Source organism: Cervus canadensis, chromosome 1, assembly GCF_019320065.1.
Source record: "Cervus canadensis isolate Bull #8, Minnesota chromosome 1, ASM1932006v1, whole genome shotgun sequence".
NCBI lineage: Eukaryota > Metazoa > Chordata > Mammalia > Artiodactyla > Cervidae > Cervus > Cervus canadensis.
The window spans coordinates 22,016,819-22,041,593 of record NC_057386.1 but is presented as its reverse complement, the minus strand read 5'-3'; the positions used below and the strand labels follow the sequence as shown (position 1 = coordinate 22,041,593).

Sequence of the window (24,775 nt, the reverse complement as noted above, 5' to 3'; positions counted from 1 at the left end):
CCTCCCATGCCCTCACTTAGCATAGCATCTCTCTAATCTCTGATTGTACCTCAAAATCATCTGTGGAACATTTGCCTCAGATATTTGGATTCAATTAGTAGAAGAACTAGGTAGATGTAATTTTAAAAAACTGAAACTGAAAACAACACATCATATTCTAGAATAGAATGACTGTCATTTTTTACTTTTTTCTGGTGGGCTAAAAGTTGAAATGAACCTGACTGTTTTAAGCTCTATCTTAATACTTTGTTATTGTTGTTGAGTTGTCAAGTAGTGTCTGACTCTTTGAGACCCCATGGACTGTAGCATGCCAGGCCTCCCTGTCCCTCACCATCTCCTGGAGTTTGCCTAAGATCTTAATACTTAATCTCCCTAAAACAAAGAGCTTTAACAACAACAAAAAAAAAGACATGCAATAAATTTTGGGGGAAGAAGTAAGATGTCACTATTCACTATTGGATTTATAAAAGCCATGTCTCCTACCTGGTTGGAGAGTACTAGGAAAAGACAAGGTGACTTTTTCATCTTCATTTTGATAGTTAAATCCTGTAGCATGTATTTCTGGAATGGAAAAAAAAAAAAATTACTTCACAAATCTGACTGGACCAAATCCAGGCTGCAGCAATTAACATTTTCAAGAGCAAAATCTCAAATAAAATTAAATATTCTGAATATAATAAATTAAGTTCTATTAACAAGAGTGTCATTTCAAATTAACCTATTTTAGACTATGTAACCTAAGCTAAATATGCTCCTTAAAAACAACTACACATCCTACATTAATTCACAAAACTTTCATGAAATAAGGAAAATAGGGCTACTATAAATATGAAAAGGTTTTCTACCAGATTCCCAGACACACTTCATCCTTCTTTGTGTGATAATGATACTGCTTTATACGTTGCAGTCTTACTCCTAAACATTTGAAATACAGAACCGGTTGCCAAGATTTCGGTGCTAAAGATATGTCAGTGATAAAGAACCCGCCTGCCAATGCAGGAGACACTGGTTAGATTCCCGATCTGGGAAAATCCCACATGCAACTAATTTAAGCACATGCACGCCCACGCACCACAACTAATGAGCCTGTGCTCTAGAGCCCAAAACTGCAACTCCTGAGACCACATTCCGCTACTACCGAAGCCTGTGCACCCAGAGCACAGGATCTGCAACAAGATGAGCCCGGCACTGAACAGCCCTTGCACTGCAAGTAGAGAGTAGCCCCCGCTCCCCATGACTAGAGAAAAGCCAAAGACCCAACACAGTCAAAAATAATTAAAAAAAAAAAAAAACAAAAAAACCAAAAAACAGATGTATCAGTGAAAGTTCTGTTCTCCCACTCAAACATAGGTAACAATTCCAACAAGATATAAGTCATATTTCCACTGAAATTCTTTGTTGTTACACTTTATAGAAATAAGGAAGGTAAAAACAGGTGTGCGGATTAAATTAAGGTTTTGATTTACCCCCTACCAGTAGTAAGAAGAGCCTGCTTATTTAACTGATACTTCAGAATGCTTAGTTGACACTTTAGGAAAAGAGCTAAGCAGATCAACTCCCACCCACATCCTCACTCCAAAAGAAAAACTGCCCAAAGAGGTAGCCTTAATAAGCACTTGAAAAGATGTTCAACATCTTTAATCATCAGGGAAATGCAAGTCAAAACCACAATGTGATACCACTTCATACCCACTAGGACAACTATAACCAAAAAGACAATAATAAGTTTAGGGAGGATGTAGAGAATCTGGAACCCTCACACATTGCTGATAGGAATGTAAAAATGTTTCCAAATGTTCTGGGAAACAGCCTGGCAGTTCCTCAAAAGATTAAATACAGAACTGTATAACTGTATAACCCAGAAATTCCACTCTTAGGTATATACCCAAGAGAAATGAATACACAAAGGTTCTTAGTAGTCAAAAAGTAGAAACAACTCAAATGTCCATCAACTGATGAACAGATAATATGGAATAGACAATGGAATATTATGTGACAATGAAAAGAAATGAAGTGTTAATATATGCTACAATATGGATAAGCCTTGAAAACATGTTAAGCTAAAGAAACCAAACACAAAAGGCCACACGTCTATATGAAATAGTCAGAATAGGTAAATCCACAAAGACAGAAAGTAAACTAGTGGCTGCCTAGGGCTGGAAAGTCACGCAGAAATGGAAAGTGACAGCTCACGGGTACTTTCTTTTTGGGGTGATGAAAATGTTCTAAAATTGATTCTGATGGTGGCTTAAAAACCACTGAATTGAATTCTATAGTGCATGAATTATATCTCAGAAAGTTATTATTAAAATAGAGGCAGCCTTATCAGTCACAGGCTTAAGTTTGATATGGGGAACAATGATTCAGATGTAATAACATTCTATGAGTCAGGCAAGATGCCCACAATGCACTCTTTTCTCCTAAGTTATCCAAAGATTAAATTTCCAATGTTTCTAATATGATGGTTCAAACATGTTTTATAAAACCAAAATCATTATAAAACCAATAAGAATTTATAATTTGTTTTTAAAAGAACTTTATAATCAATTACTCCTCCTTTTACAGATGAAGAAAATGATGTATATAAAGGAAATGATTTACCCAAGGTCACACTGCTGGACTAGAACTCAGTTCCTTTGCTATTCCTATTGCCAAAATTCTTTCTACTATCATAAGATAGCTCCTAAATTTGAACAGAAATTCAAGGTTTGGTATATATACAATACTGATGAAATAAATCCCTACTGAAACAATGACTTTTGCTGGTAAAAATCTGAGATTTGCTCTAACTTGATCCCCAAGAATAGAATATTCCTTAGCCTACAGGAAAGCTAAAAGGCACTTCAAGGAATAAGAATGCACTTCTCTAACTCAGATATAAACCAGCATTATGGTACCTCTAAGGTACTCTGCGGAGAAGGCAATGGCAACTACTCCAGTACTCTTGCCTGGAAAATCCCATGGACGGACGAGCCTGGTAGGCTGCTGTCTGTGGGGTCACACAGAGTCGGACATGACTGAAGCGACTCAGCAGCAGCAGCAGCAAGGTACTCTGATCAAAAACTATCTCTATAAAAGTTTACTAAAATGAACTTGTTTTTATAAATGCACAAGAAAAGCTTCAAACTGGTAAGAAATGAAGACAGAAAAGCAAAAGAATAGCAGTTTTTAAATTGAAAAAATCAAATACTGTATTGCTAGATTGTATTCTACTGCATCTCCTTCCAAATGTACACATATCAACTACACCTGTGTATAAAACAAAGAGCAAAATTTCCTCCAAAATTCTCTCTCAGTAAAAAGAAGTAGCCATATATCTGAATTCTTTAAAAGTCTCCTGGATTACGGGATACTCTTCCAATTACTTCGCATGGACAACATACTACTTTACAAAAGTAGAGTTTGAAATAACCTCAGTCAACTGTAGTTTTGTACATCACCACCACTATTCAGTGGCGCAAGCCAAAAATAAATCATCCTAACCGCCTCCCCCTCCATGTCTGTTTGTCTCTAACACCATACATTCTACAAGCAAGTTCAACATTCTTAATCCCAGAATTTTCAAGGTTCCACCACTACAGCCCAGTCCTGTGTACCATTACTTCTGTCCTAGGTCACTATAATAGCATCTTAACTGGTCTGTTTCCATTTTTGCTGCCTTATAGTCTGTGTTATAGCAGTAAGGGTAATCAGTGAGATCTAAGCCTCTAATGGGAGGCCTACAATATTCAGAATGAAAATCTAAATCTGCTTAAAATGGGTGATTATTTCTCGGACAGGATCCAAAAAAAGCACTGATCACAAAATAAAAAAACTGATCAGATTTAATTAATATCCTACTGTATAACACAGGGAACTATATTCAGTAGCCCTTGATAAACCATAATGGAAAAGAATATAAAAAAAATACATATGTAAAAAACACTTAAAACTTGTAATTACCAAAAGACACTGAAGAAAATGAACAGGCAAACCACAGACCAAGAGAAAATATTTTACTTTGTATAGATGCAAAAAACTTATATCCAGAATATACATAAAAAATTCTTCAACCCAGTGATAAAAACACAGACAACCAAAAACATCTTTGACAGAATCTTTGACATTGGTCTCAGGAATACAATATCTTTCTTGATATATTTCCTCAGGCAAGGGGGAAAAAAGCAAAAATAAACAAATGAGATTACATCAAACTAAAAGGCTTTTTGCACAGCAAAGGAAACCACCAATAAAACAAAAAGACAACGTATCCAATGGGAGAAGACATTTGCAAATGACATATCCTATAAGGGGTTAACCTACAAAACATATAAAGAACACATACAACTAACAATAACAACAACAACAACCTGATTTGAAAATGGACAGAGGAGCTAAATAGACACTTTTTCCAAGGAAGACATACAAATGGCCAATAAGCACATGAAAAGATGTTCAACATCACTAATTGTTCAGTGACTTCAGTTCAGTCGCTCAGTCGTGTCCGACTCTTTGCCACCCCATGAATTGCAGCACTCCAGCCCTCCCTGTCCATCACAAAATCCCGGAGTTTACTCAAACTCATGCCCATGGAGTCGGTGATGCCATCCAGCCATCTCATCCTCTGTCGTCCCCTTCTCCTCATGCCCCCAGTCCCTCCCAGCATCAGGGTCTTTTCCAACGAGTCAACTCTTCACATGAGGTGGCCAAAGTACTGTTAGGGAAATGCAATTCAAAACCACAATGAGATACTCCCTCATGCCAGTTAGACTGGCTATTATCAAAAAGACAAAAAATAACAGGCCAGTGCTCTGTGACAACATGAAGGGATGGGGTAGGGAGGGAGGTGGCATTCAGGATGGGTGGGTTCAGGATGAGGGGGACACATGTATACCTATGGCCGATTCATGTTGATGTATGGCAAAAGTGAAAGTCACTCAGTTGTGTCCAACTCTTTGTGACCCCATGGACTATATAGTCCATGGAACTCTCCAGGCCAGAATACTGGAGTAGGTAGCCTTTTCCTTCTCCAGGGGATCTTCTCAACCCAGGGACTGAACACAGGTCTCCCGCATTGCAGGCAGGTTCTTTACCAGGTGAGCCACAAAGAAGCCCTGATGTATGGCAAAAGTCATCACAACATTATAAAGTAATTATCCTCCAATTAAAATAAATAAATTTTAAAAAAGAAGTAACAAATGTTGGCAAGGATCTACAGAAAAGGGAACTCTCATACACTGTTGGTGGGAATGTAAACTAGTATAACCACTATGGAAGACAGTATGGATATTCCTCAAAAATTTAAGAATAGAACTACCATATGATCCAGCTATCTTACTTCTGGTATTTATCCAATGAATACAAAAACACTAATTCAAAAAGATATATGCACCCCTATGTTCATCACATTTACAATAGCAAAGATGTGGAAACAACCTAAGGACCCATCCACTGATGAATGAATTAAGATGTGGGATATATATAAAATGGAATATTACTCAGCCATCAGCTCAGTTCAGTTCAGTCGCTCAGTTGCATCCGACTCTCTGCAACCCCATGAACCGCAGCACGACAGGCCTCCCTGTCCATCACCAACTCCCAGAGTCCACCCAAACCCACGTCCATTGAGTCGGTGATGCCATCCAACCATCTCATCCTCTGTCATCCCCTTCTCCTCCTGCTCTCAATCTTTCCCAGCATCAGGGTCTTTTCAAATGAGTCAGCTCTTCGCATCAGGTGGCCAAAGTACTGGCGTTTCAGCTTCAAAATCAGTCCTACCAAGGAACACTGAGGACTGATCTCCTTTAAGATGGACTGGTTGGATCTCCTTGCAGTCCAAGGGACTCTCCAGAGTCTTCTCCAACACCACAGTTCAAAAGCATCAATTCTTTGGCACTCAGCTTTCTTCACAGTCCAACTCTCACATCCATACATGACCACTGGAAAAACCATAGCCTTGACTAGATGGACCTTTGCTGGCAAAGTAATGTCTTTGCTTTTTAATATGCTGTCTAGGTTGGTCATTCCTTTCCTTCCAAGGAATAAGCATCTTTTAATTTCATGGCTGCAATCACCATCTGCAGTGATTTTGGAGCCCAAAAAACAAAGTCAGCCATGGTTTCCCCATCTATTTGCCACAAAGTGATGGGACCGGATGCCATGATCTTAGTTTTCTGAATGTTGAGCTTTAAGCCAACTTTTTCACTCTCCTCTTTCTTTCATCAAGAGGCTCTTTAAGTATTTCTTCACTTTCTGCCATAAGAGTGGTGTCATCTGCATATCTGAGGTTATTTCTCCCGGCAATCTTGATTCCAGCTTGTGCTTCCTCCAGCCCAGCATTTCTCATGATGTACTCTGATATAAGTTAAATAAGCAGGGTGACAACATACAGCCTTGAAGTACCCTCTTCCTATTTGGAACCAGTCTGTTGTTCCATATCCAGTTCTAACTGCTGCTTCCTGACCTGCATACAGGTTTCTCAAGAGGCAGGTCAGGTGGTCTGGTACTCCCATCTCTTTCAGAATTTTCCACAGTTTATTGTGATCCACACAGTCAAAGACTTTGGCATAGTCAAGAAAGCAGAAATAGATGTTTTTCTGGAACTCTCTTGCTTTTTCGATTATCCAGCGAATGTTGGCAATTTGATCTCTTGTTCCTCTGCCTTTTCTAAAACCAGCTTGAACAGCTGGAAATTCACGGTTCATGTATTGCTGAAGCCTGGCTTAGAGAATTTTGAGCATTACTTTACTAGCCATAAAAAGATGAAATACTGTCATCTGTGACTACATGAGTGGACTTTGAGGCTACTGTGCTAAGTAAAATAAGTCAGATAGAGGAAAGGACACATACCATATGATACCACTGTATAAAGTAATTAGGGACTTCCCTGGTGATCCAGTGGCTAAGACAGCGTGCACCCGATGCAGGAGGCCCAGGTTTGTTCCCTGGTTGGGAACTAGATCCCACATGATGCAACTAAGAGTCTCCATGCCACAACTAAAGATCTTGGAACGATGATCAAAGATCCCACAAGCCGCAACTAAGACCCTGTGCAGTCAAATAACTACACAGATATTTATTTTTTAAAAGCTAATTTTAAAAAAAGCAAAATAAATGAACAAATTAAATCAAGCAAAATCAAACATGCAGATACAGAGAACACAGTAGTGATTACTCTGGGAGTGGTGAGTGCCCAGGAGAGGGCAAAATGGGTAAAGGAGATCAACTGTATAGTGATGAATGGAAATGAAATTTCTGGTGGTAAGCACACTATAAGGGCATACGGCAGCAGAAGTACAATGCTGTGCACATGAAAAATATAATGAAATGCTGTTGTATATGTGGAGCAATAACCAGAACTCATATTTTGCCACTGATGCCTCACTGTTGTTCCTCAAAGACTGTAAGCATTCTCTAACCTCAGAGTTTCTGCAACTTCATGAAAAATTCTTTATCCCGTTAACCTACACATTTTATGTCATTCAGGTCTCTGCTCAAGTCATTTCTTTGGAACTCTGTTCCATCACCTTAAACAGGCTTCATTCTAGATTCTGTTCCTGTAATTTCTGAGTACTTATCACTACATTCATTACATTACATATTTGTTATTTATCTTCCCAAATTGAATACATGTATCTGGAATGTTGACTCCTAGTTTTGTCCACCACTCTACCGCCAATGCTAGACTGGTTTCTAGCACACAGTAGATTTAGTAATCATTAGCAGAATGAATAGGTCACTTCAAAAACAACATTCTAAGCGATTATATCATGAAGGTCATCAATAGTACCCATATAAAATATATCAACAAAAAATACCTTTACTAATGATATATGAATGGGGATTTATGGCTAGAGAGAAAAGTTTCAATTAAAACATAATACAGTAATTCAAAAAGGCCTTAGAAGATAGTATTTGCTCTGGAACAATTAGATTGTTCAAAGTGTGGAAAGGCATTAGGATAATACTAAAGATACATGAAAAGTTTCAATAAATATGCTTCAATAAAGTGGAGAAAAGGCAATAATATCAAATTAATGTTTACATTAATATAGTTATAATTTAAATTGTATATATGTAAACTGAGCATTATAAGTAGACAGTTTCCCACATCATGTATAAACAGTATCAGTAACCTCACATACCACTCTTATGGCAGAAAGCAAAGAAGAACTAAAGAGCCTCTTGATGAGGTGAAACAGGAAAGTGAAAAAGTTGGCTTAAAACTCAACATTCAAAAAACTAAGATCATGGCATCCAGTCCCACCATTTCATGGCAAATAGGTGGGGAAACAATGCTAACAGTGACAGACTATTTTCTGGGGCTCCAAAATCACTGCAGATGGTGACTGCAGCCATGAAATTAAAAGACACCTGCCCCTTGGAAGAAAAGCTATGATGAACCTAGAGAGCATATTAAAAAGCAGAAACATTACTTTGCCGACAAAGGTCTGTCTAGTCAAAGCTATGGTTTTTCCAGTAGTCATGTATGGATGTGAGAGTTGGACTATAAACAAAGCTGAGCGCTGAAGAATTGGTGTTTTTGAACTGTGGTATTGGAGAAGACTCCTGAGAGTCCCTTGGACTGCAATGAGATCAAACCAGGCAATCGTAAAAAACAATCAGTCCTGAATATTCATTCGAAGGACTGATGCTGAAGCTGAAACTCTAATACTTTGGCCGTGTGATGTGAAAAACTGACTCAGGAGAAGACCCTGATGCTAGGAAAGACTGAAGGCAGGAGGAGAAGGGGACGACAGAGGATGAGATGGTTGGATGGAATCACCAACTCGATGGACATCAGTTAGAGCAAGCTCTGGGAGCTGGTGATGGACAGGGAAGCCTAGCATTCTGCAGTCCATGGAGATGCAAACAGTTGGACACAGAGTATGTCAGGCTGTATATTGTCACCCTGCTTATTTAACTTATATGCAGAGTACATCATGAGAAATGCTGGGCTGATGAAGCACAACTTGGAATCAAGACTGCTGGGATAAACATCAATAACCTCAGATATGCAGATGACACCACCCTTATGGCAGAACGTGAAGAAGACTTAAAGAGCCTCTTGATGAAAGTGAAAGGGGAGAGTGAAAAAGTTGGCTTAAAACTCAACATTCAAAAAACTAAGATCATGGCATCCAGTCCCATCACTTCATGGCAAATAGACGGGGAAACAGTAGAAACAGTGACACTTTATTTTCTTGGGGTCCAAAATTACTGCAGATGATGACTGAAGCCATAAAATTAAAAGATGCTTACTCCTTGGCAGGAAAGTTATGGCCAACCTAGACAGCATATTAAAAAGCAGAGACATTACTTTGTCAACAAAGGTCCATCTAGTCAAGGCTATGGTTTTTCCAGTAGTTATGTATGGATGTGAGAGTTGGACCATAAAGAAAACTAACGGCCGAAGAATTGATGCTTTTGAACTGTGGTGTTGGAGAAGACTCTTGAGTCCCTTGGACTGCAAGGACATCCAACCAGTCTATCCTAAAGGAAATCAGTCCTAAGTGTTCACTGGAAGGACTGACATTGAAGCTGAAACTCCAATACTTCAGCCACCTGATGTGAAGAGCTGACTCATTGGAAAAGACTCTGATGTTAGGAAAGGTTGAAGGCAGGAGGAGAAGGGGACGACAGAGGATGAGATGGTTCGATGGCATCACCGACTCAACAGACATGAGTTTGGGTAAACTCCAGGAGTTGGGGATGGACAGGGAGGCCTGACGTGCTGCAGTTCATGGGGTCGCAAAGAGTTGGACACGACTGAGCGACTGAACTGAACTGAAGCTTAACCAAACTTAACCTTGACAAAAAAACTTAAAAAAAAAAGAAATTTTAAATGGGAGAATAGTAATCTTATAATCAGGCATATGCAGTTATTCAAATCTGAGCCTTTACTGTCACATCTATAAAATTAAAATTATTACCTATTCCTTAGTTATTTAAAGATTATATATAATGCACTCTATGTAAAGGGCTTAGCATAGTGTCTGCTTATGACCATCAAAAAAATGAACACTCTTTTTCCAGATCATAATATATCTAACAGTTCTTTGTTAACTACAACTAATTGTTGTTGTTGAGCTCCTAAGTCATATCTGATTCTGCAACCCCATCAACTGAAGCCCGTCAGACTCCTCTGTGAACTGGATTTCCCAGGCAAGAATACTGAAGTGGTCGCCACGTCCTTTTCCAGGGGATCTTCCGGACCCAGGGATCAAACCTGTGCCTCCTGTTTGGCAGAATTCTTTACTGCCACCAGGAAAGCCCACTAACTCATTATACCTGTATAAATAAGGACTCTTGCTGAAATTACTTACAACAAAGTACTACATTTCAGAAAAAAACTAAATATAATTGGCATTTTGAAACATGTGGACATAAACACACATATTTGGGTATAAGCATGCATGTGTTGAATACGTATTTTAGTAATCAAATAAACAGAAGCAAAACTTGAATATAATCATAGCATGTATAAAACCATAACAAAAAAATCTTATACTCAAAACTAACAATATTCACCATGACTAAAAAAGTTTATTCATGACAATATATACCTACAAAGTTAAAAAATAATTTAAGATATAATTTTGACTTAGAAGTAAAAAGAATTTCAGAACTATGTACACAGTATGCTATCATTTATAAGCACACACACAATACATATGTAGATACAGATATATAAACATACATATATCTATAGATATCTGAAGATACATAGACACACATGAACATATATGTCTATAAATGCTTAGAACATCTGAGGAAGGATACATACAAACCTGACAACTTTGTCTTTAGGCAGGAGAGGTGGAAGGCTGGAGACGGGGAAAGCAGGCTTACTTAGTACTGTGTACCTTTTGAATTTGGCACCATGTGAACATATTAATTATGAAAAATTTTGTAATGGCAAAATCTTTTGAAAGATACTCCTTTTGAGATTCTGGTCAAATTTGTATAGCATGCCCATTTATCAAACAAATCTAATGAATATGTGTTCTCATTCTGGGTTTTCCAAGTATGGCTTATTAAGGAGGAGGCACTCTTGCCTAGATCTTTAGGACTCTGACCAATCACAATTCAAAAACCACAGTCATTCTTCGAGAACACAAAAGGTGAAGTGACTCATCTTGTTTGCGCAATCTACCAGTGCAAAAAGCTTTCACCATAACCAAAAGAAGGCAGACACTCTTAATCACTGTACCACTTCAGTTCAGTTCAGTTGCTCAGTCGTGTCCGACTCTTTGCAACCCCATGAACCGCAGCACAACAGGCCTCCCTGTCCATCACCAACTCCTGGAGTTTACCGAAACTCATGTCCATTGAGTCAGTGATACAATCTAACCATCTCATCCTCTGTCATCCCCTTCTCCTTCTGCCTTCAATCTTTCCTAACATCAGGGTCTTTTCAAATGAGTTAGCTCTTCGCATCAGGTGGCAAAAACACTGAAGTTTCAGCTTCAACATCAGTCCTTCCAATGAACACCCAGGACTGATTTCCTTTAGGATGGACTGGTTGGATCTCCTTGCAGTCCAAGGGACTCTCAAGAGTCTTCTCCTACACCACAGTTCAAAAGCATCAATTCTTCTGCACTCAGCTTTCTTTATAGTCCAACTCTCACATCCATACCTGACTACTGGAAAAACCATAGCCTTCACTAGATGGACCTTTGCTGGCAAAGTAATGTCTCTGCTTTTTAATATGCTGTCCAGATTGATCATAACTTTAATTCCAAGGAGTCAGTGTCTTTTAATTTCATGGCTGCAATCACCACATAGTCTCTGACAAAACTTGAGAACCTCTCTCATATGAGAGAATACAGCGTTTGTTTTCTGTTTGATATTTGTGCAGGTATGCTATCTGGTCCAGTACCTTTCCTTTAAATGACTCTGCTCACTTCCACAAAGAATACCAGGATCCTCAGGCCCCTGCATACGTCTACTTTACTTACGAACCTATCTGCAGGGTAGGAATAGAGAAGCAGACACAGAGCAGTAAAGACAAAGTAGAGACATAGAGACATAGAGAACAGAACAGAGAACTGATTTGTGGACACAGCGGGGTGGGGTGGGGTGGGGGGTGGGCGGTGGGCAGAAGGGAAGGTGGGGTGAACTGAGAGAGTAGCACTGATACACACACACACGCTACTATGTGTAAAACAGATAGCTCATGGGAAGCTGCTGTGTAACATCGGGAGCTCAGCTGGGTGCTCTGCGATGACATAGAGGGGCAGGATAGGGTGGTGGTGGGAGGGATGCTCCAGAGGGAGGGGATATATATATTCTTGTAGCAAATTCATGTTGTTGTACAGCAGAAACACAACACTGTAAAACAATTATCCTCCAATTAAAAATATTAAAATTAAAAATTACTTCGTTGTAATTTTCCCCTTTTCTGCTGGCCTTTCTCATTTTATCATTTAATATGCTAATTCTGGTGTTCTCTTCTGCCATAACAGGCCTCAAGAGGGATACAATGCTTTTTATTTAGTAAGCACCTACCCCTATGAAGGAACCTACAGCTGTTAAGGCCAATTTGTATTAACAATGAGTAACACAATGAGGAATTACAAGGTAACTCCTGTTTTCCCTATTAAAAAATTCTACGTCAGTTTCTCCTAACTGAAAATTTCTAAATATATCCATACGCACTTAGAATCCTATATTTCAATTTGACCTTTTATTCCATCTGTACCATGCTACCTAAATATTAAAAAGTAAAGCATTAAATATAAAAAATAAAGAATAAATAAACAGTTTCCTTCCTATTAAACACAGGCTTCGCGCAGGTCTCACTGGTTATCTGAACTCTTTATTGCACTGAAAATGTAAACATAAACCATTATCTGGGAACTTCCCTGGCAATCCAGTGATTAAGACTCCATGCTTCCAATGTAGGGTGCATGTTTCAATCCCTGGTAGGGGAACTAAGATCCCACATGCCATGAGGTCCAGCCAAAAAAAAATTATTTAGATGCTGAAGTGGCTCACATTTTTTTTTTTCAAATTTAAATAATACCAGTAGTCACATAAATTCTATTTTAAAGTATTACTAAATCCACAGAAGGTTGACCAAGAACTTAACAGATACTAAAAGTATCATTTCCTCCATGTCATCTACTAATGGAACACTGCAGGGCAGTGGGGAAAGGATCATGTTCTCGTAAGCAGTACTGAGACAACAGAATTCCCATTAAGGAGTAAAAGCCAAGCTCTGGGATCTGGATTCACACTGCACCTAAAAAGTAGATTATTTTTCAGTCACTCAGTCATGTCCGACTCCTTGCAACTCCACTGACTGCAGAATGCCAGGCTTCCCTGTCCTTCACCAACTCCCAGAGCTTGCTCAAACTCATGTCCGTTGAGTCGGTGATCCCATCCAACCATCTCATCCTCTGTTGTCCCCTTCTTCTCCTGTCATCAATCTCTCCCAGGATCAGGGTCTTTTCTAATGAGTCAGCTCTTCGCATCAGGTGGCCAAAGTATTGAAGCTGAACCTTCAGCATCAGTCCTTCCAATGAATATTCAGGATTGATTTCCTTTAAGATTGACTGGTTTGATCTCCGAGCAGTCCAAGAGACTCTCAAGGGCTTTCTCCAACATCACAGTTCAAAAGCATAAATTCTTCGATGCTCAGCCTTCTTTATGGTCCACCTCTCATAGACATACATGACTACTGGAAAAACCATGATTAGACGGACCTTTGTTGGCAAAGTAAGGTCTCTGCTTTTTGACATGCTGTCGAGGTTCATCATAGCTTTTCTTCCAAGGAGCTTTTCTTCCAAGGAGTCTTTTAATTTCATGGCTGCATTCACTGTCTGCAGTGATTTTGCAGCCCAAGAAAATAAGGTCTGTCACAGTTTCCACTGTTTCCCCATCTATTTGCCATGAAATGACAGGACCAGATGCCATGATCTTAGTTTTTTGAAGCTGAGTTTTAAGTCAACTTTTTTACTCTCCTGTTTCACCTTCATCAAGAGGCTCTTTAGTTCCTATTTGCTTTCTGTCATAAGGGTGGTATAATCTGCATACCTGAGGTTACTGATATTTATCCCAGTTACTGATATTTATCCCAGCAATCTTGATTTCAGCTTGTGCTTCATTCAGCCCAGCATTTAGCATTATGAACTCTGCATATAAGTTAAATAAGCAGGGTGACAATACACAGCCTTGACGAACTCCTTTCCCAATTTGGAACCAGTCTGTTGTTCCATTTCCAGTTGAGGCTGTTGCTTCTTGACCTGCATACAGGTTTCTCAGGAGGTAGGTAAGGTGGTCTGGTATTCCCATCTCTTTAAGAATTTTCCACAGTTTGTTGTGATCCACACAGTCAAAGGCTTTAGCATAGTCAATGAAGCAGATGTTTTTCTGGAATTCTCTTGGTTTTTCTACGATCCAACGGATATTGGCAACCTGATCTCTGGTTCCTCTGCCTTTTCTAAATCCAGCTTGAACATCGGGAAGTTCTCAGTTTACGTACCTTTGAAGCCTAGCTTGGTGAATTTTGAGCACTACTTTGCTATCATGTGAGATGAGTGCAATTGTGCAGTAGCTTGAATATTCTTTGGCACTGCCTTTCTTTGGGACTGGAATGAAAACTGACCTTTTGCAGTCCTGTGGCCACTGCTGAGTTTTCCAAATTTGCTGGCATATTGAGTACAGCACTTTAATAGCATTATCTTTTAGGATTTGAAACCCAGGCCTCCCACATTGCAGGCCGATTCTTTAACATCTGAGCCAGCAGGGCAGCCCAAGAATACTGGAGTGGGTATCCTATCCCTTTTCCAGGGGAACTTCATGACCCAGAAGTCGAACCAGGGTCTCCTGCATTGCAAGTGGATTCGTTACCAGCTGAGCTACCAGGGAAGCCCAAGAAGTAGATTATGAAAGTCAAAACAATGAAGTTTTTAGAAGATAATACAGGAAGATACCTTCATGATGCTGCAAAAGGGGGGAAATTTAAGAACAAAACAGCAATAAAGGAAAACAATGATAACTGGGGCTCTGTAATAAGCTGTGCTACACTGCGCTTAGTTGCTCAGTTGTGTCTGACTCTTTGCGATCCCATGGACTGTAGCCCACCAGGCTCTCTGTCCACGGGGATTCTCCAGGCAAGAACACTGGAGTGGGTTTCCATGACCTCCTCCAGGGGATCTTCCCAACCCAGGGATCAAACCCAAATCTGCCACATTGTAGGCAGATTCTTTACCATCTGAGCCACCGGGAAGCCCTCTGTAATAAGCTAGAGGAGTGGGAAAGGATAGGAGGTCGGAGGGAGATTCAGGAGGGAGGGGACATATGTACACCTATGGTTAATTTGTGTTGATGTATGACAGAAATCAAACCAATATTGTAAAGCAATCATCAATCAATTAAAAATAAATATAAATGAAAACAATGATAAATTTGTCCCTATGAGAATTAAGAACTTCTGTACATTAAGAGGAATCATTAAGAAAGTGAAGATGCAGAAGATATTTGTAACATGTAAGTGGCAAAGAACTTATATCCAGAACATAAAAAGAATTCTTTTAAATTCTAAGAAAAAGACACAAAGCTCAGTAGAAAAATGGGCAAAAAATATTTAACAGCTACATCACAATAGAGGAAATAAATATGTCCAATATACATATAAAAGATAACTAACCTCATTAAAATCAGAAAATAAAAATTAAAACCTCCATCAAATACTCACCAAGTTAGCTAACAGCAAGAAGTCTGAAAATACCAAGTGTGAACGAGAACACAGCATAGCTGGAACCCACTCGTGGAAGTAATATAACTGCTATAACCCAAAGATATGTATACGCCATAACTGAGCAACTCCACTCCTAGGCATATACTTTATGGAAAAGTGGGCTTATGTGCACCAAGCTGAATAATAAGTAAGAACACCTTTGTGCATAGTAGCCCTAAACTGACACAATCCAAATGTTCATCAATGTCCACCAATGGGAGAATGGATAAAAATATTTGGTATATTCCTATAATAGAATACAGGGCAGTGACAAAAGAGAAAAACTCAAGCTACACAAAATAATGTGGATAAACCTTTAAAACTTAATACCTTAAATGAAAGAAACCACACAGTATTTACTATGATTCCATTTTTTTTTTATGATTCCATTTTTATAAAATACAAAAAAGGGTAAATGAAGCAATATTGTTCAGGGATGCACACTTAAATTGTCACTACAAAGCAAATTAAGAAAATTATTACCTCAAAAGTAAGGTAATCTCTTCCAGGAAGGACAGGATGTGATCAGAAGGGGACATGTGAGCGGTTTATGAGGTTTAGTACCAAGCTATAAAACTGTTATATGCACATTTTTGAGGTAATGATAATTTTCATAATAAAAAGTTCAAAAATTTTTAGAGGGGGTCATACAAAAACAGATGGATACCAAGACTTGGATGGCGGTCTAGTCCAGTAGAATCTGCTGTGCAATGCTGGGGATTCGGGCTGGGTCCCTGGCCAGGAAACTAAGATCCCAAGTGTTGCAGAGCAACTAAACCTGAACGCACAGCAGCTAGTGAGCCTGCACCCTCCAGAGTCCATGCACCACTGCTAGAGAGCCCACATGCCACAAGTGGGAGGGCTGAGCTCGGCAAGGAAAAGACCCCTCAAGCCTCAACTAAGACCTAACGCAGCCAAATTTTAAAAAAAAGAGAGCAGGACATCATCTACCCTAACCCCAAAACATTTCTTACACTGTTTTAAACATAACTAAACCAATTCAGCAGAAAAGATTTCAATGACAAAAGGAATTTACTCCACAGAAAAGTAAAACCTTTTTATGAAGAAAAATGTAAACACTACTTAAAGACATAGAAGAGAAATAAGAGAAAGGTAAATAATATTCTTAGTTAGGGACATAACAATGTTGTTAATTCTCTTAAGTTACATACCATATGATCTCAATAAAAACACCAACAGGAATTTTTTCATTTTATAATTATGCAATTTTACTCCAATGTCCATACGCAAAAATAAATAAGAGAAACTCAGTGAATTCAGGGTCTTCCCAGGTAGCTCAGAGGTAAAGAATTCGCCTGCCAATGCAGGAGACGTGGGTTGGATCCCTGGGTCAGGAAGAACCCCCTGGAGGCAGAAATGGCAACCCACTCCAGTATTCTTGCCAGGATACAGGCAAGATAGATGGACACAGGAGCCTGGCAGGGTACTGTCCATAGGGTCACAAAGAGTTGGACACGACTGAGTGATTGGGCACATACATACATACATATAGTGAATTCAAAAAAGAAAAGTGCAATGAGAAGGCTTGTTTCACCAGATAGCAGAACAGATTACAGAGTTATAATAACTATAGTAAGCATGGAAATAAACTCAGAAATACAGAACATACTCAAAAGTAAGAAGCAGATTCAAATATATATATAATTCAGTATATGACAAAGGTGGCATTTGGATATGGGGAAAAAGATGGATATTCCATAAATGGTGTCAGAGCAAAAATTTAGTTGTAATCATATCTTATACCTAAGAGGAAAATTTCAGATGGAACAAAGATTTATATGTAAAAGCAGGAACTATTAATACTACTGATAAAAAATAATCTCTGGCTAGAGGAAGCTTTTCTAAATATGTCTTTAAGCACATGAAAAGGTACTCAACATCATTAATTATTAGAGAAATGCAAATCAAAACAACAATGAGATTTTCACCTCACATCTATAACAGAATGGTTATCACCAAAAAGTCTACAATTAATAAATGCTGGTGAGGATGTGGAAAAAAGGAAGCCCTTGCACACTGTTGGTGGGAATGTAAATTGGCACAGCCACCGTGGAAAACAGTATGGAAGTACCTCAAAAGACTGAAAATAGAACTACCATATGCTTGGTGATTAGTCACTCTTTGCTGTCCATGAATTCCAGTAAGTCGGCTCTTTGCATCAGGTGACCTAAGTATTGGAGCTTCAGCTTCAGCATCAGTCCTTCCAATGAATATTCAGGGTTGATTTCCTTTAGGATTGACTGGTTTGATCTCCTTGCTGGCCAAGGGACTCTCAAGAGTCTTCTCCAGCATCATAATTTGAAAGCACCAATTCTTCAGCATTCAGCCTTCTTTATGGTCTAAATCTCTCATCCATATATGACTTTTGGAAAGACCATACCTTTGACTCTACGGACCTTTGTTGGCAAAGTAATGTCTCTGCTTTTTAATGTGCTATCTAGGTTTGTCACAGCTTTCCTTCCAGACAGCAAGTGTCTTTTAATTTCATGGCTACAGTCACTGTCTGCAGTGATTTTGGAGCCCAAGAAAATAAAATCTGTCACAGCTTCCACTTTCCCCCATTCTATTTGCCATGAAGTGATAGGACCAGATGCCATGATCTTAAGTTTTCTGAATGTTGAGTTTCAAGCCAGCTTTTTCACTCACCTCTTTCACCTTCATCAAGAGGCTCTTTAGTCCTTCTTCAGTTTCTGCCTTTAAGAGTGATATCATCTGTGTATCTGAGGTTGTTGATATTTTCCCCAAAGTCTTGATTCAAACTCGTGATTCATCCAGCCTGGCATTTTGCATGATGTACTCTGCATATAAGTTAAATAAGCAGGGTGACAATATATGGCCTTGACGTACTCCTTTCCCAATTTTGAACCAGTCCATGGTTCAATTTTGAACTACTGTCCCATGTCTGGTTCTGTTGCTTCTTGACCTGCATACAGATTTTTCAGTAAACAGGTAAGGCAGTTTGGTATTCTCATCTCTTTAAGAATTTTCCAGTTTGTTGTTATCTGGCAACCCACTCAAGTATTCTTGCTTGGAGAATCCCATGGACAGAGGAGCCTCATTCATGGGGTTGCAAAGAGTTGGATACGACTGAGTGACTTAACCCTTTCACACAGTCAAAGGCTTTAGCATAGTCAATGAAGCAGATGTTTCTCTGGAACTCCCTTGCTTTCTCTAAGATCCAATTGATGTTGGCTATTTGATCTCTGGTTCCTCTGCCTTTTCTAAACTTTGCTTGTACGTCTGAAAGTTCTGGGTTCACATATTGCTAAAGCCTAGCTTGAAGGATTTTGAGCATAACTTTGCTGCCATGTGAAATGAGCACAACTGTACCGTAATCTGAACATTCTCTGGCATTGCCTTTCTGGGACTGGAATGAACACTGACCTTTTCCAGTCCCGTAGCCACTGGTGAGTTATCCATATTTGCTGGCATATTGACTGCAGCACTTGAACAGCATTATCTTTTAGGATTTTACATAGCTCAACTGGAATTCCATCACCTCCACTAGCTTTGTTCATCGTAGTGCTTCCTAAGGCCCACTTGACTTCACACTCCAAGATGCCAGGCTCCAGGTGAGTGGCTACCCCACTGTGGTTTATCCAGATCATTGAGACCTTTTCTGCACAGTTTTTCTGTGTATTCTCGCCACCTTTCCTTAATCTCTTCTGCCTCTGTTATGTCCCAAATGTTTCTGTCCTTTATTGTGCCCATCCTTGCATGAAATGTTCACTGGTATCTCCCAATTTTCTTTTTAAATACATGAAAAGATTTTTAACTTTACAATATAAAGAAATGCAAAGTAAAAGCAGTGCAAAATAACAAATTTTTTACCATCAGACTAACAAAAGATCAAAAAATTTGAGAAGATACGCTGCTAAGCATGCTGACTAATAAGCTGGTAGATGTTGGTACAATCTCTATAAAGTAAATCTGACAACATGATCTCTATAAATTAGACAATATCAAGCAAAACTATAAATGTACCTCCTGACCCAGCAATTGCACTTCCAGGAGTTTATCCTAGAGACCTAGTCACACGCGCAAGATGATGTGAGATACGCACAACACCACTCACTGCAGTATGGGCTCTTAATGACTTATTATAAACTCATTTCATTAAATAATAAAAAAGAGGAAGCTCTTTATGTACTGATTTACAACAAGCTCCAAGAAAACAAAGTATAAATCAGTTTCTCAGGAGATGCTACATTTATATTAAGAAGGAAGTCTACAATTAACTAAAGTTGGTACTTCACCAGTAAAATTTACCAGAAGCAGGAAGTTTTAAGTTTAGAACAACGCCTCTTCTTCCTTACTTTATCTAACTTTTTAATGTTAGCCTTCTACATACATATATTTATTCTGTCTGTCTCTCTGCATTCAAAAAGTCTTCCTATATTAATACTTGAGCATGATAATCTTGGGTTGAAAGGTAATCATTAGTTAAGCCATGAAACTAATGAGCCAAGAAACTAATTGGCCTTCCCCTTTTGCTTAAACATAATGAAATTTTTAATCACTGAAAAGGAAGTATAAAGAGAGAACTACAAGGTGGTACACTCAAGAGACCACATTTTTTAAAAGTCTGAAACGGAAAAAATTAAATAAAATCAGCCAAAGTTGTCTGATTCTGCCTTCATATTATATTGAGATACAAAGTTCCAGAAAAACATCTATTTCTGCTTTTTTGACTACGGCAAAACGTTTGACTGTGTGGATCACAACAAACTGCAGAAAATTCTTCAAGAGTTGGGAGTACCAGACCACCTGTCCTGCCTCTTGAGAAATTTGTACGTAAGTCAGGAAGCATCAGTTAGAACTGGACATGGAACAACAGACTGGTTCCAAATACGAAAAGGAGTACGTCAAGGCTGTATATTGTCACCCTGTTTATTTAACTTATATGCAGAGTACATCATGAGAAACGCTGGGCTGGAGGAAGCACAAGCTGGAATCAAGACTGCCAGGAGAAATATCAATAACCTCAGATATGCAGATGACACCATCCTTACGGCAGAAAGTGAAGAAGTACTAAAGAGCCTCTTTATGAAAGTAAAAGAGTAGAGTGAAAAACTTGGCTTAAAGCTCAACATTCAAGAAACTAAGATCATGGCATCTGGTCCCATCACTTCATGGGAAATAGATGGGGAAACAGTGGCAGACTTTGTTTTGGGGGGGCTCCAAAATCACTGCAGATGATGACTGCAGCCATAAAATTAAAAGACGCTTGCTCCTTGGAATAAAAGCTATGACCAACCTAGACAGCATATTAAAAAGCAGAGACATTACTTTGTCAACAAAGGTCTGTCTAGTCAAAGCTATGGTTTTTCCAGTAGTCATGTATGGATGTGAGAGTTGGGACTATAAAGAAAACTGAGGGCTGAAGAATTGATGCTTTTGAACTGTGGTGTTGGAGGAGACTCTTGAGAGTCCCTTGGACTGCAAGGAGATCCAACCAGTCCATCCTAAAGGAGATCAGTCCTGAGTGTTCATAGGAACGGAGAAGGCAATGGCACCCCACTCCAGTACTCTTGCCTGGAAAATCCCATGGATGGAGGAGCCTGGTAGGCTGCAGTCCATGGGGTCGCTAAGAGTCAGACACAACTGAGCGACTTCACTTTCACACATTGGAGAAGGAAATGGCAACCCACTCCAGTGTTTTTGCCTGGAGAATCCCAGGGATGGGGGAGCCTGGTGGGCTGCCATCTATGGAATCACACAGAGACAGACATGACTGAAGTGACTTAGCAGCAGCAGCAGTTCATAGGAAGGACTGATGCTGAAGCTGAAACTCCAGTACTTTGGCCACCTGATGCAAAGAGCTGACTCGCTGGAAAAGACCCGGATGCTCGGAAAGATTGAAGGCGGGAGGAGAAGGGGACAACAGAGGATGAGATGGTTGGATGGCATCACTGACTCAATGGAGACGAGTTTGAGTAAACTCTGGGAGTTGGTGATGGTCAGGGAGGCCTGGCGTGCTGCAGTCCATGGGGTCGCAGAGTTGGATACAACTGAGCAACTGAACTGAACTGAACTGAACAAATGTAAAATCTAAAAATCTCAAGTTAGAAGCTCCAATTCAACTGTACTTGCAAGGTTTCTTTATAAACTGTCTATGTGGAACTCAGAATGTTATTTCCTCCAAGCCACTGCTGTATGTAACAGGAAACCTAGCCTAAGTGGTTCTAAGTAGTTCTATATAGTCCACATACACCTGTATAATTCAGTACTAGATTAAACATGTGATGATGTGCTTTTTTTTTCCGGCAAGCTACCTACCATATTATGTCCACGATTTTAGAAGCCATTCTGCTGTATGTACAGTTGCACTTCAAGCAATACCTAGATTCAAAGTTCCATATTTTGAAATGGATTTATACAATAATCATCCTACCTTATTAAGCAATCTAAAAATTTTAAAGAGAATTAGTCATATACCAAATATACATGAAACCCAAAATGACTGCTACATAATTAGTTAAAATGGCTTATCAGCAATGCAAGTATCAGAGTAACACAAAGACAGATTCTAGACATGGTTCTGCCACTGATTATGTGGTATTACAGTATTACTTAAATCTCTGGATCTGTTTTCCTTATGTATAAAACAATTAGAAACTTTATTTCAAATAACGGAGTAATATGTAAAGAAACGTTCCTCCTCACTTACCCAGCTCCCTTAAAACTAAAGAAGTTAAATGGGAAAAAAAAAATCTAAAAAGCATCAAAAAGAAACAAGAAAAGGAAGCCAAGATGAAGTATAAATAGGATTCCAGAAACAGGAAGCTATTCTATGCCAGGCCACTTTTGTTCTAAAGTCATTTGCTGATCTTGTACACATGCCTTAAAGGCTGAATCTGGTGGGCCCCTGGGACAAAAAGTGGAATTCAGGGTCTGTCAAGACTTCAGGGTGGGGGTCAAGGTAAACCAATTCCTCCTTTGGATCTGAACCTCAAAAGATGATAACCTTATAGTAACGGTGACTAAGAAAAAAAGTAGTCCACACAGGAAACCACTTAGACTTCAGAAAACCTAAGGCCTGATACTGGAAAAAGATTATAACTGAGTACCAGTGACTCCCAGATAAAGTAAACAAAAGTCCTCCCTAGATGAAGAAAATATCATCATCTTGTTTTCATGACACAATTTTCCTAATTTAATATCCAATAATCTAATAAAGCCTGGCATGGAGGACAAGACAAATTAAATGAAAACAGTTAAAACAATGTCTTTATTACTCGAAAACATTTAACTAAATATACATATATACATAAGAAAATTAAACTATATCACAATAATACCATATAAATCAGAGGAAGATAAATGGAGATTAAGTGCTGTAAGATACCTATACTACCTAGAAAGGAAAAATGATCAATTAATACCGATTTTTTTTTTTCTGCCTGTAAAGTGTGGCATGCAGGAATTCTCTGACCAGGAATCAAACTTGTGTGCCCTGCAGTGGGAGCATGGAGTCATAACATCCGAACCACCAGGGAAGTCCCAACACTGGATTTTTTTAAAAGTCAGGGATGGCTGTTAATTCCCAGAGTATTGACACACATCCAAAAAACAACGACAAATAAAAAAATTGTTTTTAACTTTTCTAAAATTACATACATAAGAAATACATCAGAAAATGGTACATAAAAAAAGCCAAATAACAGTAATTACATTAAATGTAAATAGATTAAACAGTTTAGAAGACAAAAATTTTCAGACTGGATTTTAAAAGGAAAAAAAGTAAAAAGAGCTGTTTACCTAAAACATAAAGATTTGAAAAGAGTGAAGGTAAAGAATGAGAAAAAATTGCATACAAACATTAACCAATAATTCATAAAACAAACAGGAGGAAAAAACTGGTAAAAATGAAGATTTAAACAAAACTAACAAAGTTGACTTTGTAAGACATACATAAAACACTACATCCAACAGCTATACTCTACTCCTAGTTTTTTTAATCTATTTTTAAGTTTTACTTATTTATTCATTTTTGGCTGTGTGGGCTCTTAGCTGCAGCACAGAGGCTTCTCTGGCTGTGGCTCTGTCGGTGCAGCACACAGGCTCCCCAGGCGTGGCGCCAGGACCCCACAGTCGCAGTGCCTGGGCTTAGCTGCCCTGCAGCAAGTGGGATCCTAGTTCCTAGACCAGGGATGGAGCTCGAGTTCCTTGCATTGAAAGGCAGATTCTTAACCACGGGACCACCAGGAAATCCCAGCTATATACTCTTTTGAAGCACACACAAGCATTTTAAAAGCTGACCATATCTTAGGCCATAAAGCAAGTCTTACTGAGCACACAGCACACATGTAGACATCATACAGTAAATTAAACTAGAAAATCTCCAGGTACAAATAAAAATTTCATAGACCAAAAATAGGAAAATATTTTTCACTGAATGATAAAAACTGAACATCAAAAAATGTAGAAACAGATCAGTGGCTGCCTGGGGAAAAGGAAAGGGAGAGAAACAGATTACAAAGGGGCATGAGGAAATACTGTGTGGGTGATGGGTATGTTCATGACCCTTGCATTCACAGGTCAAAAGGTATCAAATTATACATTTTCTGATATGCAGCTTATTATATATGAATATTGTATATACCTTCACAAAGCTATAAGGGGGGTGGGAGGGGAGAGGAGGGAAGGAGCAACAGGAATAGCAAGCAACAAGAGCTATAGTCACTGCCTGGAGAATTTTCCCCAAAACAAACAAATCCAAAAAAGTGTGGGATATAAAATACAGGACATTTTTAGGAGGAAAATTTACAGCTTCAAATGAATATACTAGAAAAGCAATTAATAAGCCAAGCATCCATCTCAAGAAATTAAAAAAAAAAATCTTAGTTGTTTTATAAACAAACCCAAAGAAAGTAGAAGGAAATAATAAAGATAAGAGCAAAAGGTAAGGAAACAGAAAACAAACATTCAATTGAGGATTTTTTAAAAAATCAAAAGTGAGGGTTTCCCTGATGGTCTTGCTATTTTATTATAAGGGATCTCAAAGCAAAGATGCCTTGCAATTCTAAA

The 24,775-nt window shown here is 38.8% G+C and overlaps 1 protein-coding gene across 1 annotated transcript in view; it reads right to left on the bottom strand.

Moving 5' to 3' along the window:
- Positions 1–24,775, bottom strand: part of NPEPPS (aminopeptidase puromycin sensitive) — a 108,958-nt gene that overhangs the window by 46,359 nt on the left and 37,824 nt on the right. Inside the window, exon 3 of the mRNA XM_043469996.1 lies at positions 484–561. Within this exon, the coding sequence (XP_043325931.1) occupies positions 484–561 (78 nt within the window). The remainder of the gene's footprint in view (positions 1–483; positions 562–24,775) is intronic.